This window comes from Coregonus lavaretus (genome assembly GCF_964263955.1).
Source record: "Coregonus lavaretus genome assembly, chromosome: 12".
NCBI lineage: Eukaryota > Metazoa > Chordata > Actinopteri > Salmoniformes > Salmonidae > Coregonus > Coregonus lavaretus.
Window position 1 is genome coordinate 25,721,501 of NC_139999.1, and position 21,287 is coordinate 25,742,787.

Consider the following 21,287-nt stretch of genomic DNA (forward strand, 5'->3'; position numbering starts at 1 on the left):
TGAAAAACAGCCCCGGAACATTAGTCCTCCTCCACCAAACTTTACAGTTGGCACTATGCACTGGGGCAGGTAGCATTCTCCTGGCATCTGCCAAACCCAGATTCATCCATCGGACTGGCAGATGGTGAAGCGTGATTCATCACTCCAGAGAACACATTTCCACTGCTCCAGAGTCCAATGGCCTCAAGCTTTATACCACTCCAGCCGACACTTGGCATTGCACATGGTGATTTTAGGCTTGTGTGCGGCTGCTCGACCATGAAAACCCATTTCATGAAGCTCCCGACTAACCGTTCTTGTGCTGATGTTGCTTCCAGAGGCAGTTTGGAACTCGGTAGTGAGTGTTGCTTCAGCACTCGGCGATACCATTCTGTGAGCTTGTGTGGCCTACCACTTCGCGGCTAAGCCATTGTTGCTCCTAGACGTTTCCACTTCACAATAACAGCACTTACAGTTGACCGGGGCAGCTCTAGCAGGGCAGAAATTTTATAAACTGACTTGTTGGAAAGTTGGCATCCTATGACGTTGCCATGTTGATAGGCATTGAGCTCTTCAGTAAGGCCATTCTACTGCCAATGTTTGTCTATGGAGATTGCATGGCCGTGTGCTCGATTTTATACACCTCTCAGCAACGGGTGTGGCTGAAATAGCCGAATCCACTAATTTGAAGGGGTGTCCACATACTTTTGTACAGATTTTGTATCAACTTCAATTGAATTGAATATTGTTCAGATAGTAGATACATTTGTCATTCTTATTCAGGAAATATAAATACAAATGTAATGAGATACGTAGGCCTAGACCTACTGCTAGAATAAATCAACCTTGTGTTTCAGATTGTCTGGGGCCATGCCCTTCTAGAGCCTTTGGGAACCTGGTACGACAAGGACACAACTCCACCATGTCCGCAACCATTCAGAGAGAGACTGGCTCGGCCAACTCTGCTGAAGCCAAGAAAACAGAGCTCAGAGTAAACGAAAAGAAATGCTGTAAGTAGCCTACTGATAATCCTCCAAGAGCAACATCTTCAATGCAGGAGAGCTGTGCACAGGCAGGACCATAGGCAAGACAGCAACAATTCCGCTGCAGTCTGCATGATTGCCTCAGGCTGTTTTGACTGGCACAGAATGAGGTGTTATTTAGTTTTGTCTTCGTTATGATGTAAAGCTTTCCCTATGCCTGGAATGCATTTTTTGTTGATGCTGATGCACACATTAACAAGCAAATGAGTTTAAAAGGAATACAACTGCGTTTATAATATTTTGAGAGAGATTAGTCTTCTCTGAAAATTATTCAGTTGGGCATATTTTGGGCAAATTATTCATCGTCTTTCCACATTATATATTTTTATCATGCAGATTATGTTGAAATCTGATTATATTTAGCCCATATTCTATACATTATTCAGTCTATCTGCAGTCCTGTTGCAGCCGTAATTTATTTGAGAATAGCAAGCCATGGCTTGCCAGTTCACTTTGATCTATCCCTTTTAATCTAAGTATACAGTACATGGGAAATCAAGGATAAGAAATTAATCCAATGATGTTTGATCATACCAACCAACCACTTTGATAGTTAAATTGTTTTGCCTTATCTACTGTATCTCATTGAATTGTCAGGCCTGTGTATCACTGTCTATACTGTATATAGGTATACAGTATAGACAGTATACAGTAGTATCTGAGTTAGTCCGATGCTAATGCACTATAGTATGTATGTATGTCTGTCTGTCTTTCTGTTCAGCATGGGCATTCTACATGACAAACTCTCCCACAGTGATTGTAATGATCGGCCTACCTGCCAGGGGAAAGACCTATATGTCTAAGAAACTGACACGATACCTCAACTGGATAGGAGTGCCAACCAAAGGTGAGTGGGGAAAGACAGCCTCTACAACATCACTTTTGAAGACATTATACATGTCCCTTTAAGTCTTCCATTATGACAGACTATTGATGGTGGAATCCTCTGGTGTTTGAGATATCTTTAAATAAGCACTTCAGTCAACTTTAAATCACCAGTGTATTGTGTCCTATAAAGTAAGTGCCTTCATTATTAGGTAAATGTCAAGTTTTAAATAAAAAATGTAAAGCTCCTGAGAACTGAGATGCCCCATGTTGAATAGGATCCTAATTTGAACCAGTCCCATTTCTATGATGGGAGACAACCCTAACTTAATAGACCATGTAGACACTGATAAAAGCAAGTCATAACTCAGTTGTTGGTGCCATTTTGGTAATTTTGTAGTGTTTAACTTGGGTGTCTACCGCCGAGAGGCTGTCAAAGCTTACAAGTCCTACGACTTCTTCAGGCACGACAACAAGGAAGCCATGGAAATAAGGAAGTAAGTTACATTTGTTTTATTCAAGCAGAGCCATACTGAGAAAGCATTCACAATTGCCTTGCACACTGTTTTGATGGCACATTTTTCATTTTTATTTGCTTAGAACTTGAGTTCACATATGACAGACAAAGTTTTCTATCAATGGTAACATGTTAGAAAAAAAATTCATTAATCAAGTATTGTTTCCATCAGCATGGTCAGATCTGAGTCAATCTTATTGCTCCAGCAGCACTCCAGGTTCTCTCATGCATGATTTCACAGGTGTACTTTGCAGCCCCGGCTGGCGTCAATGGCTAGTGAGTTTCTGAACCAACACACTGTCTGCTGTGCAAGTAGTTATTCAGTGTACAAAATATCCATATTATATTAATAGGAATTTGTGATGGATTACTATTTTCCAACTAGCTGAAAGTTTTTTAAGCAAGCACTAAACTTGATCCAGAATAATCACTGAATGAGACATCTGAATAGGCTCAGAAAGTGAATGTAGTAGTCTGTGTAGAGAATTGCCCTTTATAGACCTGTAAATGGCTTTACTGCTCTTGACAACATCACAGAATGCTGATCTAAATATATTGCTGCCACTCACTCTCTCCTTGCAAAATGTTGCATCGGTATGTTCCCTCACTGTTCTGTCAGTGTTACTATTCAGGTGTCTGTACAGAAGAAAGATAGGCATACAGTATATCATTCTAGTCTACTGGACTGCTTACCATAGAATCAAACACAAAATGATACAGGGGCCTTTAAGATTGAGTGTAAAAAATATATACAGTTAAGTCGGAAGTTTACATACACTAAGGTTGGACTCATTTCAACCACTCCACAAATTTCTTGTTAACAAACTATAGTTTTGGCAAGTCGGTTAGGACATCTACTTTGTGCATGACACAAGTCATTTTTCCAACAATTGGTTACAGACAGATTATTTCACTTATAATTCACTGTATCACAATTCCAGTGGGTCAGAAGTTTACATACACTAAGTTGACTGTGCCTTTAAACACCTTGGAATATTCCAGAAAATGATGTCATTGCTTTAGAAGCTTCTGATAGGCTAATTGACATCATTTGAGTCAATTGGAGGTGTACCCATTGATGTATTTCAAGGCCTACCTTCAAACTCAGTGCCTCTTTGCTTGACATCATGGGAAAATCTAAAGAAATCAGCCAAAACCTCAGAAGAAAAATGGTAGACCTCCACAAGTCTGGTTCATCGTTGGGAGCAATTTCCAAATGCCTGAAGGTACCACGTTCATCTGTACAAACAATAGTATGCAAGTATAAACACCATGGGACCACGCAGCCATCATACCGCTCAGGAAGGAGACAAGCTCTGTCTCCTAGAGATGAACGTACTTTGGTGTGAAAAGTGCAAATCAATCCCAGAACAACAGCAAAGGACCTTGTGAATATGCTGGAGGAAACAGGTACAAAAGTATCTATATCCACAGTAAAACGAGTCCTATATCGATATAACCTGAAAGGCCGCTCAGCAAGGAAGAAGCCACTGCTCCAAAACCGCCATAAAAATGCCAGACTACGGTTTGCAACTGCACATGGGGACGAAGAGTGTACTTTTTGGAGAAATGTCCTCTGGTCTGATGAAACAAAAATAGAACTGTTTGGCCATAATGACCATCGTTATGTTTGGAGGAAAAAGGGGGTGCTTGCAAGCCGAAGAACACAATCCCAACCGTGAAGCACAGGGGTGGCATCATCATGCTGTGGGGGTGCTTTGCTGCAGGAGGGACTGGTGCACTTCACAAAATAGATGGTATCATGAGGAAGGAAAATTATGTGGATATATTGAAGCAACATCTCAAGACATCAGTCAGGAAGTTAAAGCTTGGTCGCAAATGGGTCTTCCAAATGGACAATGACCCCAAGCATACTTCCAAAGTTGTGGCAAAATGGCTTAAGGACAACAACGTCAAGGTATTGGAGTCAATCCTATAGAACATTTGTGGGCAGAACTGAAAAAGCTTGTGCGAGCAAGGAGGCTTACAAACCTGACTCAGTTACACCAGCTCTGCCAGGAGGAATGGGCCAAAATTCACCCAACCTATTGTGGGAAGCTTGTGGAAGGCTACCCGAAACGTTTGACCCAAGTTAAACAATTTAAAGGCAATGCTATCAAATACTAATTGAGTATATGTAAACTTCTCACCCACTGGGAATGTGATTAAATAAATAAAAGCTGAAATAAATCATTCTCTCTACTGTTATTCTGACATTTCACATTCTTAAAATAAAGTTGTGATCCTAACTGACCTAAGACAGGGAATTTTTACTAGGATTAAATGTCAGGAATTGTGAAAAACTGAGTTTAAATGTATTTGGCTAAGGTGTATATAAACTTCCGACCTCAAAGGTTTTGAGAATTACACAAATATTAATTTTCACACAGTCTGCTGCCTCAGGTTTTATGATGGCAATTTGCATATACTCCAGAATGTTATGAAGAGTGATCAGATGAATTGCAATTAATTACAAAGTCCCTCTTTGCCATGAGAATGAACTTAATCACCCAAAAACATTTCCACTGCATTTCAGCCCTGCCACAAAAGGACCAGCTGACATCATGTCAGTGATTCTCTCGTTAACACAGGTGAGAGTGTTGACAAGGACAAGGCTGGAGATCACTCTGTCATGCTGATTGAGTTAGAATAACAGACTGGAAGCTTTAAAGGAGTGTGGTGCTTGAAATCATTGTTCTTCCTCTGTTAACCATGGTTACCTGCAAGGAAACACGTGCCGTCATCATTGCTTTGCACAAAAAGGGCTTCACAGGCAAGGATATTGCTGCTAGTAAGATTGCACCTAAATCAACCATTTATTGGATCATCAAGAACTTCAAGGAGAGAGGTTCAATTGTTGTGAAGAAGGCTTCAGGGCGCCCAAGAAAGTCCAGCAAGCGCCAGGACCGTCTCCTAAAGTTGATTCAGCTGCGGGATCGGGGCACCACCAGTGCAGAGCTTGCTCAGGAATGGCAGCAGGCAAGTGTGAGTGCATCTGCACGCACAGTGAGGTGAAGACTTTTGGAGGATGGCCTGGTGTCAAGAAGGGCAGCGAGGAAGCCACTTCTCTCCAGGAAAAACATCAGGGACAGACTGATATTCTGCAAAAGGTACAGGGATTGGACTGCTGAGGACTGGGGTAAAGTCATTTTCTCTGATGAATCCCCTTTCCGATTGTTTGGGGCATCTGGAAAAAAGCTTGTCCGGAGAAGACAAGGTGAGCGCTACCATCAGTCCTGTGTCATGCCAACAGTAAAGCCAACAGTAAAGACCATTCATGTGTGGGGTTGCTTCTCAGCCAAGGTAGTGGGCTCACTCACAATTTTGCATAAGAACACAGCCATGAATAAGAATGGTACCAACACATCCTCCGAGAGCAACTTCTCCCAACCATCCAATAACAGTTTGGTGACGAACAATGCCTTTTCCAGCATGATGGAGCACCTTGCCATAAGGCAAAAGTGATAACTAAGTGGCTCGGGGAACAAAACATCAACATTTTGGGTCCATGGCCAGGAAACTCCCCAGACCTTAATCCCATTGAGAACTTGTGGTCAATCCTCAAGAGGCGGGTGGACAAACAAAAGCCCACAAATTCTGACAAACTCCAAGCATTGATTATGCAAGAATGGGCTGCCATCAGTCAGGATGTGGCCCAGAAGTTAATTGACAGCATGCCAGGGCAGATTGCAGAGGTCTGGAGAAAAAAAGGGTCAACACTGCAATTATTGACTCTTTGTATAAACTTAATGTAATTGTCAATAAAATCCTTTGACACTTGTGGAATACTTGTAATTATACTTCAGTATACCATAGTAACATCTGACAAAAATATCTAAAATCACTGAAGCAGCAAACGTTGTGAAGACCAATACTTGTGTCATTCTCAAAACTTTTGACCACGACTGTATACACTACCGTTCAAAAGTTTAAGGTCACTTAGAAATGTCCTTGTTTTTGAAAGAAAAGCTATTTTTTTTGTCCATTAAAATAACATCAAATTGATCAGAAATACAGTGTAGACAAAGTTAATGTTGTAAATGGCTATTGTAGCTGGAAACGGCAGATTTTAAAAAATGGAATATCTACTGTGATGTCACGAGAGGCTGTGTCCTGGAGGGACGTTACATCCCCCTGAAATGGCTGCAAACCCAGACAGCTATGGCTCCATCTGCTGGTATGGTCGGGAACTCCACCCCTCTATGGCCAATCTTCCCACGCAGCTGAAACAAATCAGGAGCTGATGAGCTGAAGGTTTTGGAAGGGAAGAGACACACTGAGAGGGTGTGTGGGGGGTGAAGAAACACAGTCTCCAACCTGGGCTCTCTGGAGGACAAGAGTGCTGCACGTCCACTTCCATGAGGAATATAAGGATTTGGAGATACTTACCTTTGGGAAATACTCACCTTTGGATATATGCACCTGTAGAAATACGTGAGAGACATTTGGAAGGACTTTTTGCTGGGTTGGCCACTAGCTGCAACGTGGACTACAGTAAGGCTGGGGAAAAGTTATCTGAGCGAGTGAGAATTATGATTTTGGATGTGGAAGAGACATCCCTGAACTGTTAACCCTTAAAGAGCCACAAGAGAACAGAATTTTGTTATATTTTCGTTAATTTCCCAAGACCTTTAATAAAATCCTTGTTTTGTTTGAACCTTGTCTCCTTGCACTACTTGAGCAATCCCGCTGAAAGCCGTGTAGCCTCTCGTGACGTCACAGATGGTGGAGAATACGGGCAAGCTCAAGCGTTAATAGTGCATGTCAGAGGAGGATACCGAAGGTTTGATCACCCAGTTTTCCAAGTTGGCCGTAGGCTCCCCGCCGACTGAAATGGAGGACATATTGAAAGCCCTTGTTGCTGGCCAACAAGCCCAGATGCAAGCAAACGTGGCTCTCTTGGAGGAGCAAAAGAAAGCCAACCTTCTGAAGGCAGAGGAATTGCAGTTGCAGAGACAGAGGGTTGTCCAAAATACCCGCCCAATAAAGGCAAGTGACTTTATATCTAAGATGGGAGCTACCGATGACATTGAGGCATACCTGCATGCATTTGAGGCCACGGCCACTAGGGAAGCCTGGCCCAAGCAACAGTGGGTTGGTCTGTTAGCCCCCTTCCTAACCGGGGAATCGCTGAATGCTGTCCGGGACCTGGGCCCTGACCAGGTTACTGACTATGATGCCCTGAAGTCTGAGATCCTCAGCAGATATGGACTCACAAAGTTTGGTATGGCCCAGCGCTTTCACAGCTGGACCTTCCAACCAGACCAACCTCCTCGGGCGCAAATGCATGAACTTGTCCGAATCGCAAGGAAATGGCTGGATCCGCAGAGGAATACAGCAGCGGCGGTGGTGGAGGCCGTTGTGGTGGATCGTTACCTACGCGCCCTGCCTTATGAGGCAAAGCGGTACATCAGTCAACTGGCCTTGACCACGGCTGATCTGACCGTGGAAGCTGTGGAAAAGTACCAGGCCACAGCGGAGATGCTGAATGCTTCCCGAAAAGACCCCAGGAGTGCGGCCCCACCACAAATGGGAAGAACCCGTCCAAAGGACCCCAAGGTCTCGAACCCAGCCACGTCAGGACTTATCCCGGCTCCAGGGGGAGCCAGAAACCAGGCGGGTCCAAGAAGAGTACACCAGGAGGGGGAAACTCGACAGGGTTACCGGTGTGGGGAGATGGGACATATCTCCTGGCAGTGTGGGAAACCAGCCGATGAACCTATGCCCACTGCGGAGTCCTCCAGCTCAGCACCCACACACCGTTTTGCCTCGCTCTTGGGAGTCGTAGATGGCGGCCCAGATCGACCCCCCACCTGCCCGGTAACGGTGAATCACCATGATGTGGAGGCCTTACTAGATTCTGGTAGCCGGGCCACCCTGGTGCGTAAGGATTTGGTGGGCCCAACGTGTCTGACCCCGGGGAAAGTCCTCCCAGTTTCCTGTGTCCATGGAGACACCAGAGAATACCCCATTACTGAACTTACAATGACCAGCACACGGGGAACCATACACACGACGGCGGGGGTGGTTGATTCCCTCCCCGTCCCTGTCCTAATTGGACGAGACTGCCCAGCCTTTTACCCACTCTGGAGAGAGTCTCAGGAGAGGATAACCCGAGTACCTCGGAAACGGAGAGGCTCTGATAGGGATGGCAGGTGCCCAGACCGACACAGAGACTGGTCCGGATACGGGAGAAGAGAACGCAGCCCAGGAAAGTGCTCCGTTCTCCAGGGAAGAAGACGTCCCAGGCACCCAAGAGCTTCCCCCTCTCACAGGCCAGTATGGGCTGGCAAGCACCACGGCAATGCGGACGCCCTCTCCCGGCGTGATGCCTTCTTCGCTGCCTTTACCCCGACGAGGACGTCGGTCCCGAGGAGGGGGATGTGTGATGTCACGAGAGGCTGTGTCCTGGAGGGACGTTACATCCCCCTGAGATGGCTGCAAACCCAGACAGCTATGGCTCCATCTGCTGGTATGGTCGGGAACTCCACCCCTCTATGGCCAATCTTCCCACGCAGCTGAAACAAATCAGGAGCTGATGAGCTGAAGGTTTTGGAAGGGAAGAGACACACTGAGAGGGTGTGTGGGGGGTGAAGAAACACAGTCTCCAACCTGGGCTCTCTGGAGGACAAGAGTGCTGCACGTCCACTTCCATGAGGAATATAAGGATTTGGAGATACTTACCTTTGGGAAATACTCACCTTTGGATATATGCACCTGTAGAAATACGTGAGAGACATTTGGAAGGACTTTTTGCTGGGTTGGCCACTAGCTGCAACGTGGACTACAGTAAGGCTGGGGAAAAGTTATCTGAGCGAGTGAGAATTATGATTTTGGATGTGGAAGAGACATCCCTGAACTGTTAACCCTTAAAGAGCCACAAGAGAACAGAATTTTGTTATATTTTCGTTAATTTCCCAAGACCTTTAATAAAATCCTTGTTTTGTTTGAACCTTGTCTCCTTGCACTACTTGAGCAATCCCGCTGAAAGCCGTGTAGCCTCTCGTGACGTCACACTACATATGCATACAGCGGCCCATTATCAGCAACCATCAGTCCTGTGTTCCAATGGCACGTTGTGTTTGCTAATCCAAGTTTATCATTTTAAAAGGCTAATTGATCATTAGAAAACCCTTTTGCAATTATGTTAGCACAGCTAAAAACTGTTGTGCTGATTTAAAGAAGCAATAAAACTGGCCTTCTTGAGACTAGTTTATGGAGTATCTGGAGCATCAGCAATTGTGGGTTCGATGACAGGCTCAAAATGGCCAAAAACATAACTTTCTTCTGAAACTCGTCAGTCTATTCTTGTTCTGAGAAATGAAGGCTATTCCATGCGAGAAATTGGCAAGAAACTGAAGATCTCGTACAACGCTGTGTACTACTCCCTTCACAGAACAGCGCAAACTGTCTCTAACCAGAATAGAAAGAGGAGTGGGAGGCCCCGGTGCACAACTGAGCAAGAGGACAAATACATTAGTGTCTAGTTTGAGAAACAGGCGCCTCACAGGTCCTCAACTGGCAGCTTCATTAAATAGTACCCGCAAAACACCAGTCTCAACGTCAACAGTGAAGAGGTGACTCCGGGATGCTGACCTTCTAGGCAGAGTTGCAAAGAAAAAGCCATATCTCAGACTGCCCATCTTTTCTTTTTATTGGCCAGTCTGAGATATGGCTTTTTTCAATTTGATGTTATTTTAATGGACAAAAAATGGACAAAAAAAGTGACCCCAAACATTTGAACGGTAGTGTATATTATCTGAGGTTGGATTGCATACCTGCCCCCTTTTCTGCAGACCCACTGTTGAACCCTTTGATGGATTATAAGACTACTGTCATTGTATTTCCCTCTCCTCTCCCACAGACAGTGTGCTCTGGTAGCCCTGGAGGATGTGAAAGGATATCTAACTGAAGGAGGACAAATCGCTGTAAGGCATATACTCTTTCCTTAAGATTCCTTTTTGTCTGTTCAATATATTTGACATTTATCCACCAGTTTTGTGATGTTTGCTTTGCTTTGATTAGGTATTTGATGCAACAAATACAACAAGGGAGAGGAGAGACCTCATTCTTGATTTTGGGAAAGAGAATGCATTCAAGGTAAAAATGCAATGTGCTAAATTGCCAAATATATTTTTGAGTTTGAATTGTATCTCCATATAACGTTACTCTGTATTATGGACACCCATTCATTATTAAGATTGATAGTGTGTGGTGTGACACTGCATCCAGCCCTGTGGTGAGGCAGTACATTTTAGTAGCGCAGTCTGAGCTGCTTTCTTTCCAACAGGTGTTCTTTGTGGAGTCTGTGTGTGACGACCCAGAAGTCATTGCTGCTAATATTCTGGTATGTGCCGATGTCACCATATGGGATTGCAGTGCTTTACTATGACCCCAGGCCAGGGTCAAAACTATAACCTAATTATAAACTGACTATATCCTTGTTATGTCACGACTCTCATTGTTTCTTTGCCCACATTCTAATTTGTCATATCTCTAAACAGGAGGTGAAGGTGTCCAGTCCAGACTACCCAGAGAGGCACAGAGAGAGAGTAATGGATGACTTTCTCAAACGCATAGAGTGCTATAAGGTTACATACCAACCTCTGGATCCCGATGATTATGACAAGTAAGAATGACCAAAGCTGTCTATCTCAGTGTGTTGCCATTGAATAGGACATTGCTTCAATTAGAGGCAACTGTCCATACTGATCATCATGTGTTATACATAGTAGGCGTTAACGTTTGTATTTCTTGAGAATTCCTGTAAATTTGCTCAGATGTTCAGATGTAAGCCACCAGGTGGAGACAGAATACATACAGACAATTGTGTTACTGTGTCTCCCGTAGGGACCTATCCTTCATCAAGGTGGAGAATGTGGGCCGGCGCTTCCTGGTGAACCGGGTGCAGGACTACATCCAGAGTAAGATAGTGTACTACCTCATGAACATCCAAGTGCACTCTCACTCCCTCTACCTGTGCCGGCATGGAGAGAGCAATCACAACATGGAGGGCCGTATCGGAGGCGACTCGGAGCTCTCCCCAGGGGGAAAAAAGGTATGTGTCCTGTCCACCATGACCGTTAGGCCTAGTCCAGAGAGAGCAGTCCATAGAGATATATAGAGGACTCATCTTTGTATCTGTGCCATTATAGCATCTGTGATAGCATGGGCAGCGCCATTGAGGCCATCACCATTTTGAAGTAGTCCATTTTCTTCTTCACGATTGGCTGATCCCGCCTGATGACCCAGTTGGACATGACTCCAACAGGGTTACCAGGAGGGATCAGCCAATGAAGTTAAAATGATGGAAGCCCTCAGTGGCGTTGGCCATGCTAATACGGCCTTTTGGCCACTAGAAGCCTCTATCAATCTCTATGGAGCAGTCAGGCGTAACACTGACATGTGTCTTTGAGTCAGTGGATCCTACCGATTTTCTATGTAGATTTAGTTGAACAGCTAATGGAAAATACTAATTAAAGCTCCTGTACTTTAAATTTGAGGAAACACTGGTAACCTGATCATGTACTTATTATGTACTCTTAAATAGTTAATAGCATGTTTACCATGGCCATGTACAGTAAAAAGTACCCTGATGGATGGGCCTGTTATTGACACTAATCTCTCTTCACAATTCTTCACTTTCTTCTTTTCCCTTTCTGGTCCAGTTTGCCCATGCCTTGCGCGGCTTCATCGAGGAGCACAAACTGTCGGACCTGAAGGTGTGGACAAGCCAGCTGAGACGTACCATCCAGACTGCTGAGGAGCTGATTGTGCCCTACGAACAGTGGAAGATCCTCAACGAGATAGATGCTGTCAGTACTGACTTTACCGCTGATCTCTCACCTATCACTGGTCTAAAATAATGAATACCATGATGGTTTAATTTAGGTAGACACCATTTGTGATTTTAAATGAATTTGATATTTCATAAAGGACTTGTTATATTCATTGTTTGTATAATAAGTAAGGATTTATCATTATCTGGCAACTCAACTGCCAAGGCTAATTTTCCAGAGTTCTCTCTTTCCTGTCTGTTAGGGTGTGTGTGAGGAGATGACATATGATATGATCCAGAACTCCTTTCCAGAAGAGTTTGCCCTGAGGGACCAGGACAAGTACCACTACCGCTACCTAGGAGGGGAGGTAAAGTCCTACCCACTTACCACAATATGGAGCCCTTCTCTTGTTAGGCTTAGGGATGACTAAGGCTCAGTGTGTCCTCTCTCCCTCCCTGTAGTCCTACCAGGACCTAGTGCAGCGGTTAGAGCCTGTCATCATGGAGCTAGAGAGACAGGGCAATGTGCTGGTCATCTGTCACCAGGCTGTAATGCGCTGCCTGCTAGCCTACTTCCTGGACAAGAGTGCAGGTGGGTGAGCACACACCAAGCAGTACACACTTACTGACAGTGTCACAAACACCAGAGGTAATTTACACTTTTTTTTAAACTATTTTGTCTTTCATAGATGACCTACCCTACCTGAAATGTCCACTGCACACGGTGCTCAAGCTCAGCCCTGTTGCCTATGGTAAGACTTTGTGTTCATTAGGCTTATGGCAGAATAAATGGACAATTATGTTATGTGTTATGTTCACATCTGATGGAGTACATTTAAGTCATTTAGCAGATGCTCTTATCCAGAGCGACTTACAAATTGGATCACCACTAGTAGTTTGACAATTAGGAATGGGTCACATTAATTTATCTCTGGAACTATCCCCAGGCTGTAAAGTGGAAATGTTTTACCTTAATGTGGAGGCAGTGAACACACATCGCGACCGACCACTTGTAAGTAACATCGCATGTTATCCTCAGTGGCAAGGCTTTGCTCCTTTTTGGCATCCCTGCTCTGTTCTGTTCACATATCACATGCTTCACGGAACCTCTTTAACCAAACTAGCTCAAGCTATGTCTGGTTAAATGAGTAGTTAGTATGACTTTATATTTAAATTGTAGTAAGCTATGACTGATCACCTTTCCCTGCTTGCGAACACCGCCACCACTGCTCCAGTCTCCTTTAATAACTGACTTGTGTTGATGGGTGTACAACACATTGTGGTGTAAAGGACAACGGTGTTTACTGCATTACCTTTCCCCTCTGAACCTGCTGTTAGATTGTCTTCTTTTTACTTTGTTTTTATGGAGGCTTTTCAAAATCAGAATCACCTTTATTTGCCAAGTACATTTACACATACCCAGAATTTGTCTTAACAAGAAACGCAATGAGAATCTGACTGCCAACAGACTGCCTATAGGTACTTATCACAGTAGGAGGCCTCTTCTCTTGCTAGAACAAAATACGTACCTGCTGTGTACCGACCTGGTACCGACAAACCTGCCGTTTCTACTTGTAGAATCACAATGCTCGGCAGTGGCCGACAACTTGTCTTTGAGCCAATCTGAGAGCAAGAACCTCTACGTGGGGGAGCCGACAGTGACAAGAAAATTGAAAAGAAGAGGGCACTTTTTCCGGTCTAATACACCCTTTTCATCAGAATTGTTCTAACTAAAACAATAAAGCTGCATAATACATATTTTTTTTCTAGAGCAAATCTTTATATATTTTACGTCTAGCTAAAGAGTTTTGTGCTTGAAGAAGGATTTTTTTGTTAGGTTTGCACTAGCTTATTAGTTAGCTAGCTAGCTAACGTTAGCTTGCTAACTGACAAGGCAGTTACACACACTTCATATGAAACGAATGGGGTGGTAAGTGCAGCACAATGCACACAACACTAAATACTTTACCAATCTGGCCACTGTAGATAGTAACATACACTATCAGTCAAAAGTTTGGACACACCTACTTATTCAAGGGTTTGTCTTTATTTTTAAAATTTTTTGCATTGTAGAATAATAGTGAAGACATCAAAACTATGAAATAACACGTATGGAATCATGTAGTAAACAAATAAGTGTTAAAAAAATATATATTTGAGATTGTTCAAGTAGCCACCCTTTGCCTTGATGACAGCTTTGCACAATCTTGGCATTCTCTCAACCAGCTTCACCTGGAATGCTTTTCCAACAGTCTTGAAGGAGTTCCCACATATGCTGAGCACTTGTTGACTGCTTTCCCTTCACTCTGCCGTCCGACTCCTCCCAAACCATCTCAATTGGGTTGAGGTCGGGGGATTGTGGAAGCCAGGTCATCTGATGCAGCACTCCATCACTCTCCATCTTGGCAAAATATCCCGTACACAGCCTGGAGGTGTGTTGGGTCATTGTCCTGTTGAAAAACAAATGATTATCCCACTAAACCCAAACCAGATGGGATGGCATATTGCTGCAGAATGATGTGGTAGCCATGCTGGTTAAGTGTGCCTTGAATTCTAAATAAATCACAGACAGTGTCACCAGCAAAGCACCCCCACACCATAACACCTCCTCCTCCATGCTTTATGGTGGGAAATACACATGCAGAGATCATCCGTTCATCCACACCGCATCTCACAAAGACACGGCGGTTGGAACCAAAATTTGGACTCCAGACCAATTGACAAATTTCCACCGGTCTAATGTCCATTGCTTGTGTTTCTTGGCCCAAGCAGGTCTCTTCTTCATATTGGTGTCCTTTAGTAGTGGTTTCTTTGCAGCAATTCGACCATGAAGGCCTGATTCACACAGTCCCCTCTGAACAGTTGATGTTGAGATGTGTCTGTTACTTGAAGTCTGTGAAGCATTTATTTGGGCTGCAATTTCTGAGGCTGGTAACTCTAATGAACTTATTCTCTGCAGCAGAGGTAACTCTGGGTCTTCCATTCCTGTGGCGGTCCTCATGAGAGCCAGTTTCATCATAGCGCTTGATGGTTTTTGCGACTGCACTTGAAGAAACTTTCAAGTTCTTGAAATGTTCCGTATTGACTGACCTTCATGTCTTAAAGTAATGATGGACTGTCATTTCTCTTTGCTTATTTGAGCTGTTCTAGCCATAAAATGGACTTGGTCTTTTATCAAATAGAGCTATCTTCTGTATACCTTGTCACAACACAACTGATTGGCTCAAACGCATTAAGAAGGAAATAAATTCCACAAATTAACTTTTAAGAACACCTGTTAATTGAAATGCATTCCAGGTGACTTCCTCATAAAGCTGGTTGAGAGAATGCGAAGAGTGTGCAAAGCTGTCATCAAGGCAAAGGGTGGCTTTTTGAAGAATCTCAAATATAAAATGTATTTTGATTTGTTTAACACTTTTTTGGTTACTACATGATTCCATATGTGTTATTTCATAGTTTTTATGTCTTCACTATTATTCTACAATGTAGAAAATAGTACAATTATGAGTAGGTGTGTCCAAACTTTTGACTGGTACTGTAATTAAATCACAATTGATTAGTTTCCATGAAGCAGCTGCCTGTAGCTGGCTGCCGAGAGTCAATGCAGTGTCTTAACTTTACCTAGCTAGCACAACATCTAGCTAGCTAGCGAATCATGATAACCATAATGTTAGCCAGCTAGCAAAAAATGTATCTATGGGCTGTAGCGATCTTGGAGAGTGAATTAAATTGTTTATTTGTCATCTTGCTAGTTAGTTATCTAGCTGTGGCCATCTGGCTATATCAACAAGGGCTTTCTACAACAATAGTAACATTCAAAAATTTGAATCTTTCAATTTAAATGATTATATAACATTCTTGCTACCAATAGAATGTTATTTATATGGGGGATGCAATCTTCCTAGCTCTGCAGATTTTGCTGTGAAGAGACAGAATCATTAGATCATTTGTTTTGGTTCTGTCCATTTGTAGCTTGTTTTGGACACAGGTCCAGGAATTGCTAAAGGATTGCAATATTTACTTGGAGCTAACCTTGCAGATAGCATTACTGGGTGATCTGAAAAGTCATAGTCAATCGATCAATAATATAATAATACTTTTAGCAAAAATGTTTATTTTTAATTCACAATCTGTAGAAGCAATGAGAATAGAAAGGTTCAGAACTTTTGTAAAACATCACAGTACAGTTGAAATGTATATTGCAAATAGAAATCCTATATGGATGGTGTTAAGAGATAGATGGGAGGTGTTGAATGGAGTTGAAGGATGGGACTAATAACAAATAATAACAAGATAACTAATAATGTAAGCATACTGTGTCCATAATAAGTATATAGGTTGTATGTTGGAAGCTTTTGGGAAAGAGCACAGTTAGAAAGATATGGCATATAGAAGCAAACCGGATGGACATCATGAAAAATGATCAGAGAGGTTGAGAGTAGAAGAAGTTCAGGAGCAAAAACAAATAAAATATAATTATTGTAAAATTGACTGTGTCCATAAAATGTAGATAGTAAGTATAAGCTGGAAGTAGAGGCCTAAGCATTGTTGTTCACTAATTTACCCCAAGTAGGGAAAGGATGGGGGGGTTGAAAAGTAATAAAGGGGAGTATATATATAAAAAACATGGGGGATTGGAAGTGATACAGACAATTACATTGATGGAAGTTACAATCTATCTGCAATATTAAGCTGATCTACCCCCCCCCCCCAAAAAAATAAAAAAATAAATAAAAATTGTTTACAAAGAAAATGAAAAAACATTACCGCAGCTAGCTGGATAGCTAGCTAACATTGGGCCGCTTGAACTGGTCGTGACTGTAGACCATAAAACAACACACACGGACATGCATTTCCAAATAACGCTACTGCCACCTTCTGGTTTGAAGTATTTTAACAAGGCTGAGTGGCTGACTACTTCAAGGTCTTTGCTGTGTGAACACAAAAGGGAGAGACTGCCGACACTCTGTTCAGAAGTGCTAAGTAGTCGGCAGGCAAACGTTTCACAATCCTACCGGTGTGTCTAAGCTATTAGTGAGATGCAATAGACAATATATTTGAGAGGAGCAGAATTAAGTGGAATCTGTTAGTGCATTTTTTTTTTACTATGCAGAATCACCTTTTTCATATCACATAGCAAACGTCCTATTGTAGTGGTTGGTCAAGCAGAACGATTGTTTGATTGCTGTGTTTTGGGGAATCGGCCCAGTAACACTGTGTGCGCCCAGGTCTCTTTCTTTAATGCACCTGGTGTTTACCCATCTCCAACCAGGATAAGGTCCCGAGGGACCCAGCTCCCATCCTCCGGCGGAATAGTTATACCCCCCTGTCCAGTCACGACCAGTTCAAGCGGCCCAGGCTCTACAGTGCCGGCAACCGGCCCTGGCTCCCCCAACGCCCCACCCCATCGGCCCTGCAGTTCCCCGAGATGCCAGAGGGGGTGCTGCAGCAAAGCCAAGTTAGTGTCAGAAATTGATGGCTCCCTCTTAATTAATCACTCTTAATTCAACTCAGTCCCCTCCCTCCTCCCACCTGCCACCCCCACCCCAAGCCAATCCCCTCTTTATCCTTAGCATCCCCTCACTTCACCCTGAAATCCCCTTGATAATTCAGACTCTGTGATAAAAACAGAGTGGATGTCTCCCTGGCATGTTGTGGTCTTGTTGGTGGCTTCCCCTCTTTATAATTTGTCTGTCTCTCCCCCAACATCAGCTGTTTGTCTTACATGGCCTCCCCTTTTCATCATGGGCTGTGTGTCTCCATCTTGAATATGCACAGCACTATGCCTGTCCTAAATAAACTGCACCACTAACCTCTTTTACTAATTTACATCTTATGAATAGATCACTTAAGTACCATTCCAGATGATACACAGTTTAAAAGTCTTCCAGTAACCAGGTGTTATACATTAGTCATATGGTGATCTTAGGAGAAACATGCACTGAACAACACTTAGTGTCAGAGATCAATGCCATACAAGGGTCGTAAATATAGAAATGTTGATGTCTTGAGATGCATATTCAAAGTTGCTGTTGTGATGCGAGTGTGTTGGTTCGCTTTGCTTTGTTGTGAGTTCAGTGCTTCAGCTAGTCTCCCCATTTCTATCTCTTTCTGTCTCTTCCTTTTCTCCCTCCCTCCCTGTCTGTGTTGTCACAGCCTCGGATAGGAAGCTGTTGTCTGTGAGTATTTAAGATAAATTCCCGCAGAACTCCTCCAATTTAGTGTATGTTTTCACTTCTTCACATGAGATGTTATCTCAATAAGACAATGGGTTATGTATAGCATCTTTAACCAATATCATCATACAGTATGATGCTGTATCAATTTCAGTTCATGTACAGTGAGGGAAAAAACTATTTGATCCCCTGCTGATTTTGTACGTTTGTCATTTACATTTACATTTTAGTCATTTAGCAGACGCTCTTATCCAGAGCGACTTACAGTTAGCGCATACATTATTTTATCGAACCCACAACCCTGGCGTTGCAAACGCCATGCTCTACCAACTGAGCTACATCCCCTGCCGGCCATCCCCCCCCCCTACCCTGGACGACGCTGGGCCAATTGTGCGCCGCCCCATGGGTCTCCCGGTCGCGGCCGGCTACAAAAGAGCCTGGATTCGAACCAGGATCTCTAGTGGCACAGCTAGCACTGCGATGCAGTGCCTTAGACCACTGACAAAGAAATGATCAGTCTATAATTTTAATGATAGGTTTATTTGAACAGTGAGAGACAGAATAACAACAAAAAAATCCAGAAAAACATTTTAATGAGGGAAATAAGTATTTGACCCCCTCTCAATCAGAAAGATTTCTGGCTCACAGGTGTCTTTTATACAGGTAACGAGCTGAGATTAGGAGCACACTCTTAAAGGGAGTGCTCCTAATCTCAGCTTGTTACCTGTATAAAAGACACCTGTCCACAGAAGCGATCAATCAATCAGATTCCAAACTCTCCACCATGACCAAGACCAAAGAGCTCTCCAAGGATGTCAGGGACAAGATTGTAGACCTACACAAGACTGGAATGGGCTATCGCCAAGCAGCTTGGTGAGAAGGTGACAACAGTTGGTGCGATTATTCGCAAATGGAAGAAACACAAAAGAACTGTCAATCTCCCTCGGCCTGGGGCTCCATGCAAGATCTCACCTCGTGGAGTTGCAGTGATCATGAGAACGGTGATGAATCAGCCCAGAACTACACAGGAGGATCTTGTCAATGATCTCAAGGTAGCTGGGACCATAGTCACCAAGAAAACAATTGGTAACACACTACACCGTGAAGGACTGAAATCCTGCAGCGCCCGCAAGGTCCCCCTGCTCAAGAAAGCACATATACAGGGCCGTCTGAAGTTTGCCAATGAACATCTGAATGATTCAGAGGAGAACTGGGTGAAAGTGTTGTGGTCAGATGAGACCAAAATCGAGCTCTTTGGCATCAACTCAACATGCCGTGTTTGGAGGAGGAGGAATGCTGCCTATGACCCCAAGAACACCATCCCCACCGTCAAACATGGAAGTGGAAACATTATGCTTTGGGGGTGTTTTTCTGCTAAGGGGACAGGACGACTTCACCGCATCAAAGGGACGATGGACAGGGCCATGTACAGTCAAATCTTGGGTGAAAACCTCCTTACCTCAGCCAGGGCATTGAAAATGGGTCGTGGATGGGTATTCCAGCATGACAATGACCCAAAAACACACGGCTAAGGCAACAAAGGAGTGGCTCAAGAAGAAGCACATTAAGGTCCTGGAGTGGCCTAGCCAGTCTCCAGACCTTAATCCCATAGAAACTCTGTGGAGGGAGCTGAAGGTTCGAGTTGCCAAACGTCAGCCTCGAAACCTTAATGACTTGGAGAAGATCTTCAAATGGGAGTGGGACAAAATCCCTCCTGAGATGTGTGCAAACCTGGTGGCCAACTACAAGAAACGTCTGACCTCTGTGATTGCCAACAAGGGTTTTGCCACCAAGTACTAAGTCGTGTTTTGCAGAGGGGTCAAATACTTATTTCCCTCATTAAAATGCAAATCAATTTATAACATTTTTGACATTGTTTTTCTGGATTTTGTTGTTGTTATTCTGTCTCTCACTGTTCAAATAAACCTACCATTAAAATTATTGACTGATCATGTCTTTGTCAGTGGGCAAACGTACAAAATCAGCAGGGGATCAAATACTTTTTTCCCTCACTGTACATACACTTCACTACTAATAGTACTAATCATTTTGTTCCCTCTTTGTTTTATAATGATGATGGTGTATCATGAGAAGTTTCTTTTCATTGGTCTCGCTGAGGCAAAACACTAGTAGTAATATAAGACCTGTCTTCTTTGCCTTCAAGACAATAATTGGTCAGAGTGTTTAGACTCATGTTAAGACAGGGATAGAACAAACAACCGAGAATATTAATCATGTCTGTTTCTGTTTAAAGGACTCCCTGTGTGAAGGAATCGGCTATGACAGCCCAGAAGAAACTAGTGGCTGTGTTCGCTTCTGAGTGACTAAGAAGTCACCTTCAAGTTCAGCTGGTGCCTCAGTTTTTCCCTGTGACACTGAAGTTCTGCTCATCCTCTCCTCCATGTCCCTATGGCCTTCCACATCATACCATCATTTCCCTGCATGCCAAATATCTGGAACAACTGGTGGCACAACTATAACAAAAACACACCTCTTGCATGTATGCCAATAGAGATCGAACATGATCCTAAAAACCATGGCTGTTACTAGTCTTAGGCGGTAATGCCTTATGTGTATCAGAGACCCTTTGTGTCTTGTTGAATATATGTGGCAGCATGTTATGGTATCATGAAATCATTTCCCACTACTGCAGCATAAAACATTCTTGCCAATTATCAGATACAGTTGAAGTCGGAAGTTTACATACACCTTAGCCAAATACATTTAAACTAAGTTTTTCACAATTCCTGACATTTAATCCTAGTAAAGATTCCCGGACTTAGGTCAGTTAGGATCACCACTTTATTTTAAGAATGTGAAATGTCAGAATAATAGTAGAGAGAATGATTTATTTAAGCTTTTATTTATTTCATCACATTCCCAGTGGGTCAGAAGTTTACATACACTCAATTAGTATTTGGTAGCATTGCCTTTAAATTGTTTAACTTGGGTCAAACGTTTCGGGTAGC

General features: G+C 43.3%; 1 protein-coding gene across 2 annotated transcripts; it reads left to right on the forward strand.

Annotated features, from left to right (window-relative positions):
- Positions 1–901: 901 nt before the first annotated feature.
- pfkfb2b (6-phosphofructo-2-kinase/fructose-2,6-biphosphatase 2b) lies at positions 902–20,698 on the forward strand (the record flags this gene model as incomplete). 2 transcript variants are annotated; one of them, XM_084173211.1, is made up of 16 exons in its annotated part: positions 902–989; positions 1,744–1,869; positions 2,248–2,344; positions 10,229–10,292; positions 10,390–10,464; positions 10,655–10,711; positions 10,869–10,993; positions 11,215–11,422; positions 12,033–12,179; positions 12,406–12,510; positions 12,605–12,734; positions 12,832–12,894; positions 13,090–13,154; positions 17,415–17,600; positions 18,299–18,321; positions 20,573–20,698. In XM_084173211.1, 16 exons carry the CDS (start codon positions 902–904, stop codon positions 20,640–20,642), a joined length of 1,629 nt encoding a protein of 542 aa, XP_084029337.1. In that variant the 3' UTR covers positions 20,643–20,698. The 2 variants fall into 2 exon arrangements, with proteins under 2 accessions (XP_084029337.1, XP_084029338.1); XM_084173212.1 differs by lacking the exon at positions 18,299–18,321.
- Between the last annotated feature and the right edge of the window lie 589 nt (positions 20,699–21,287).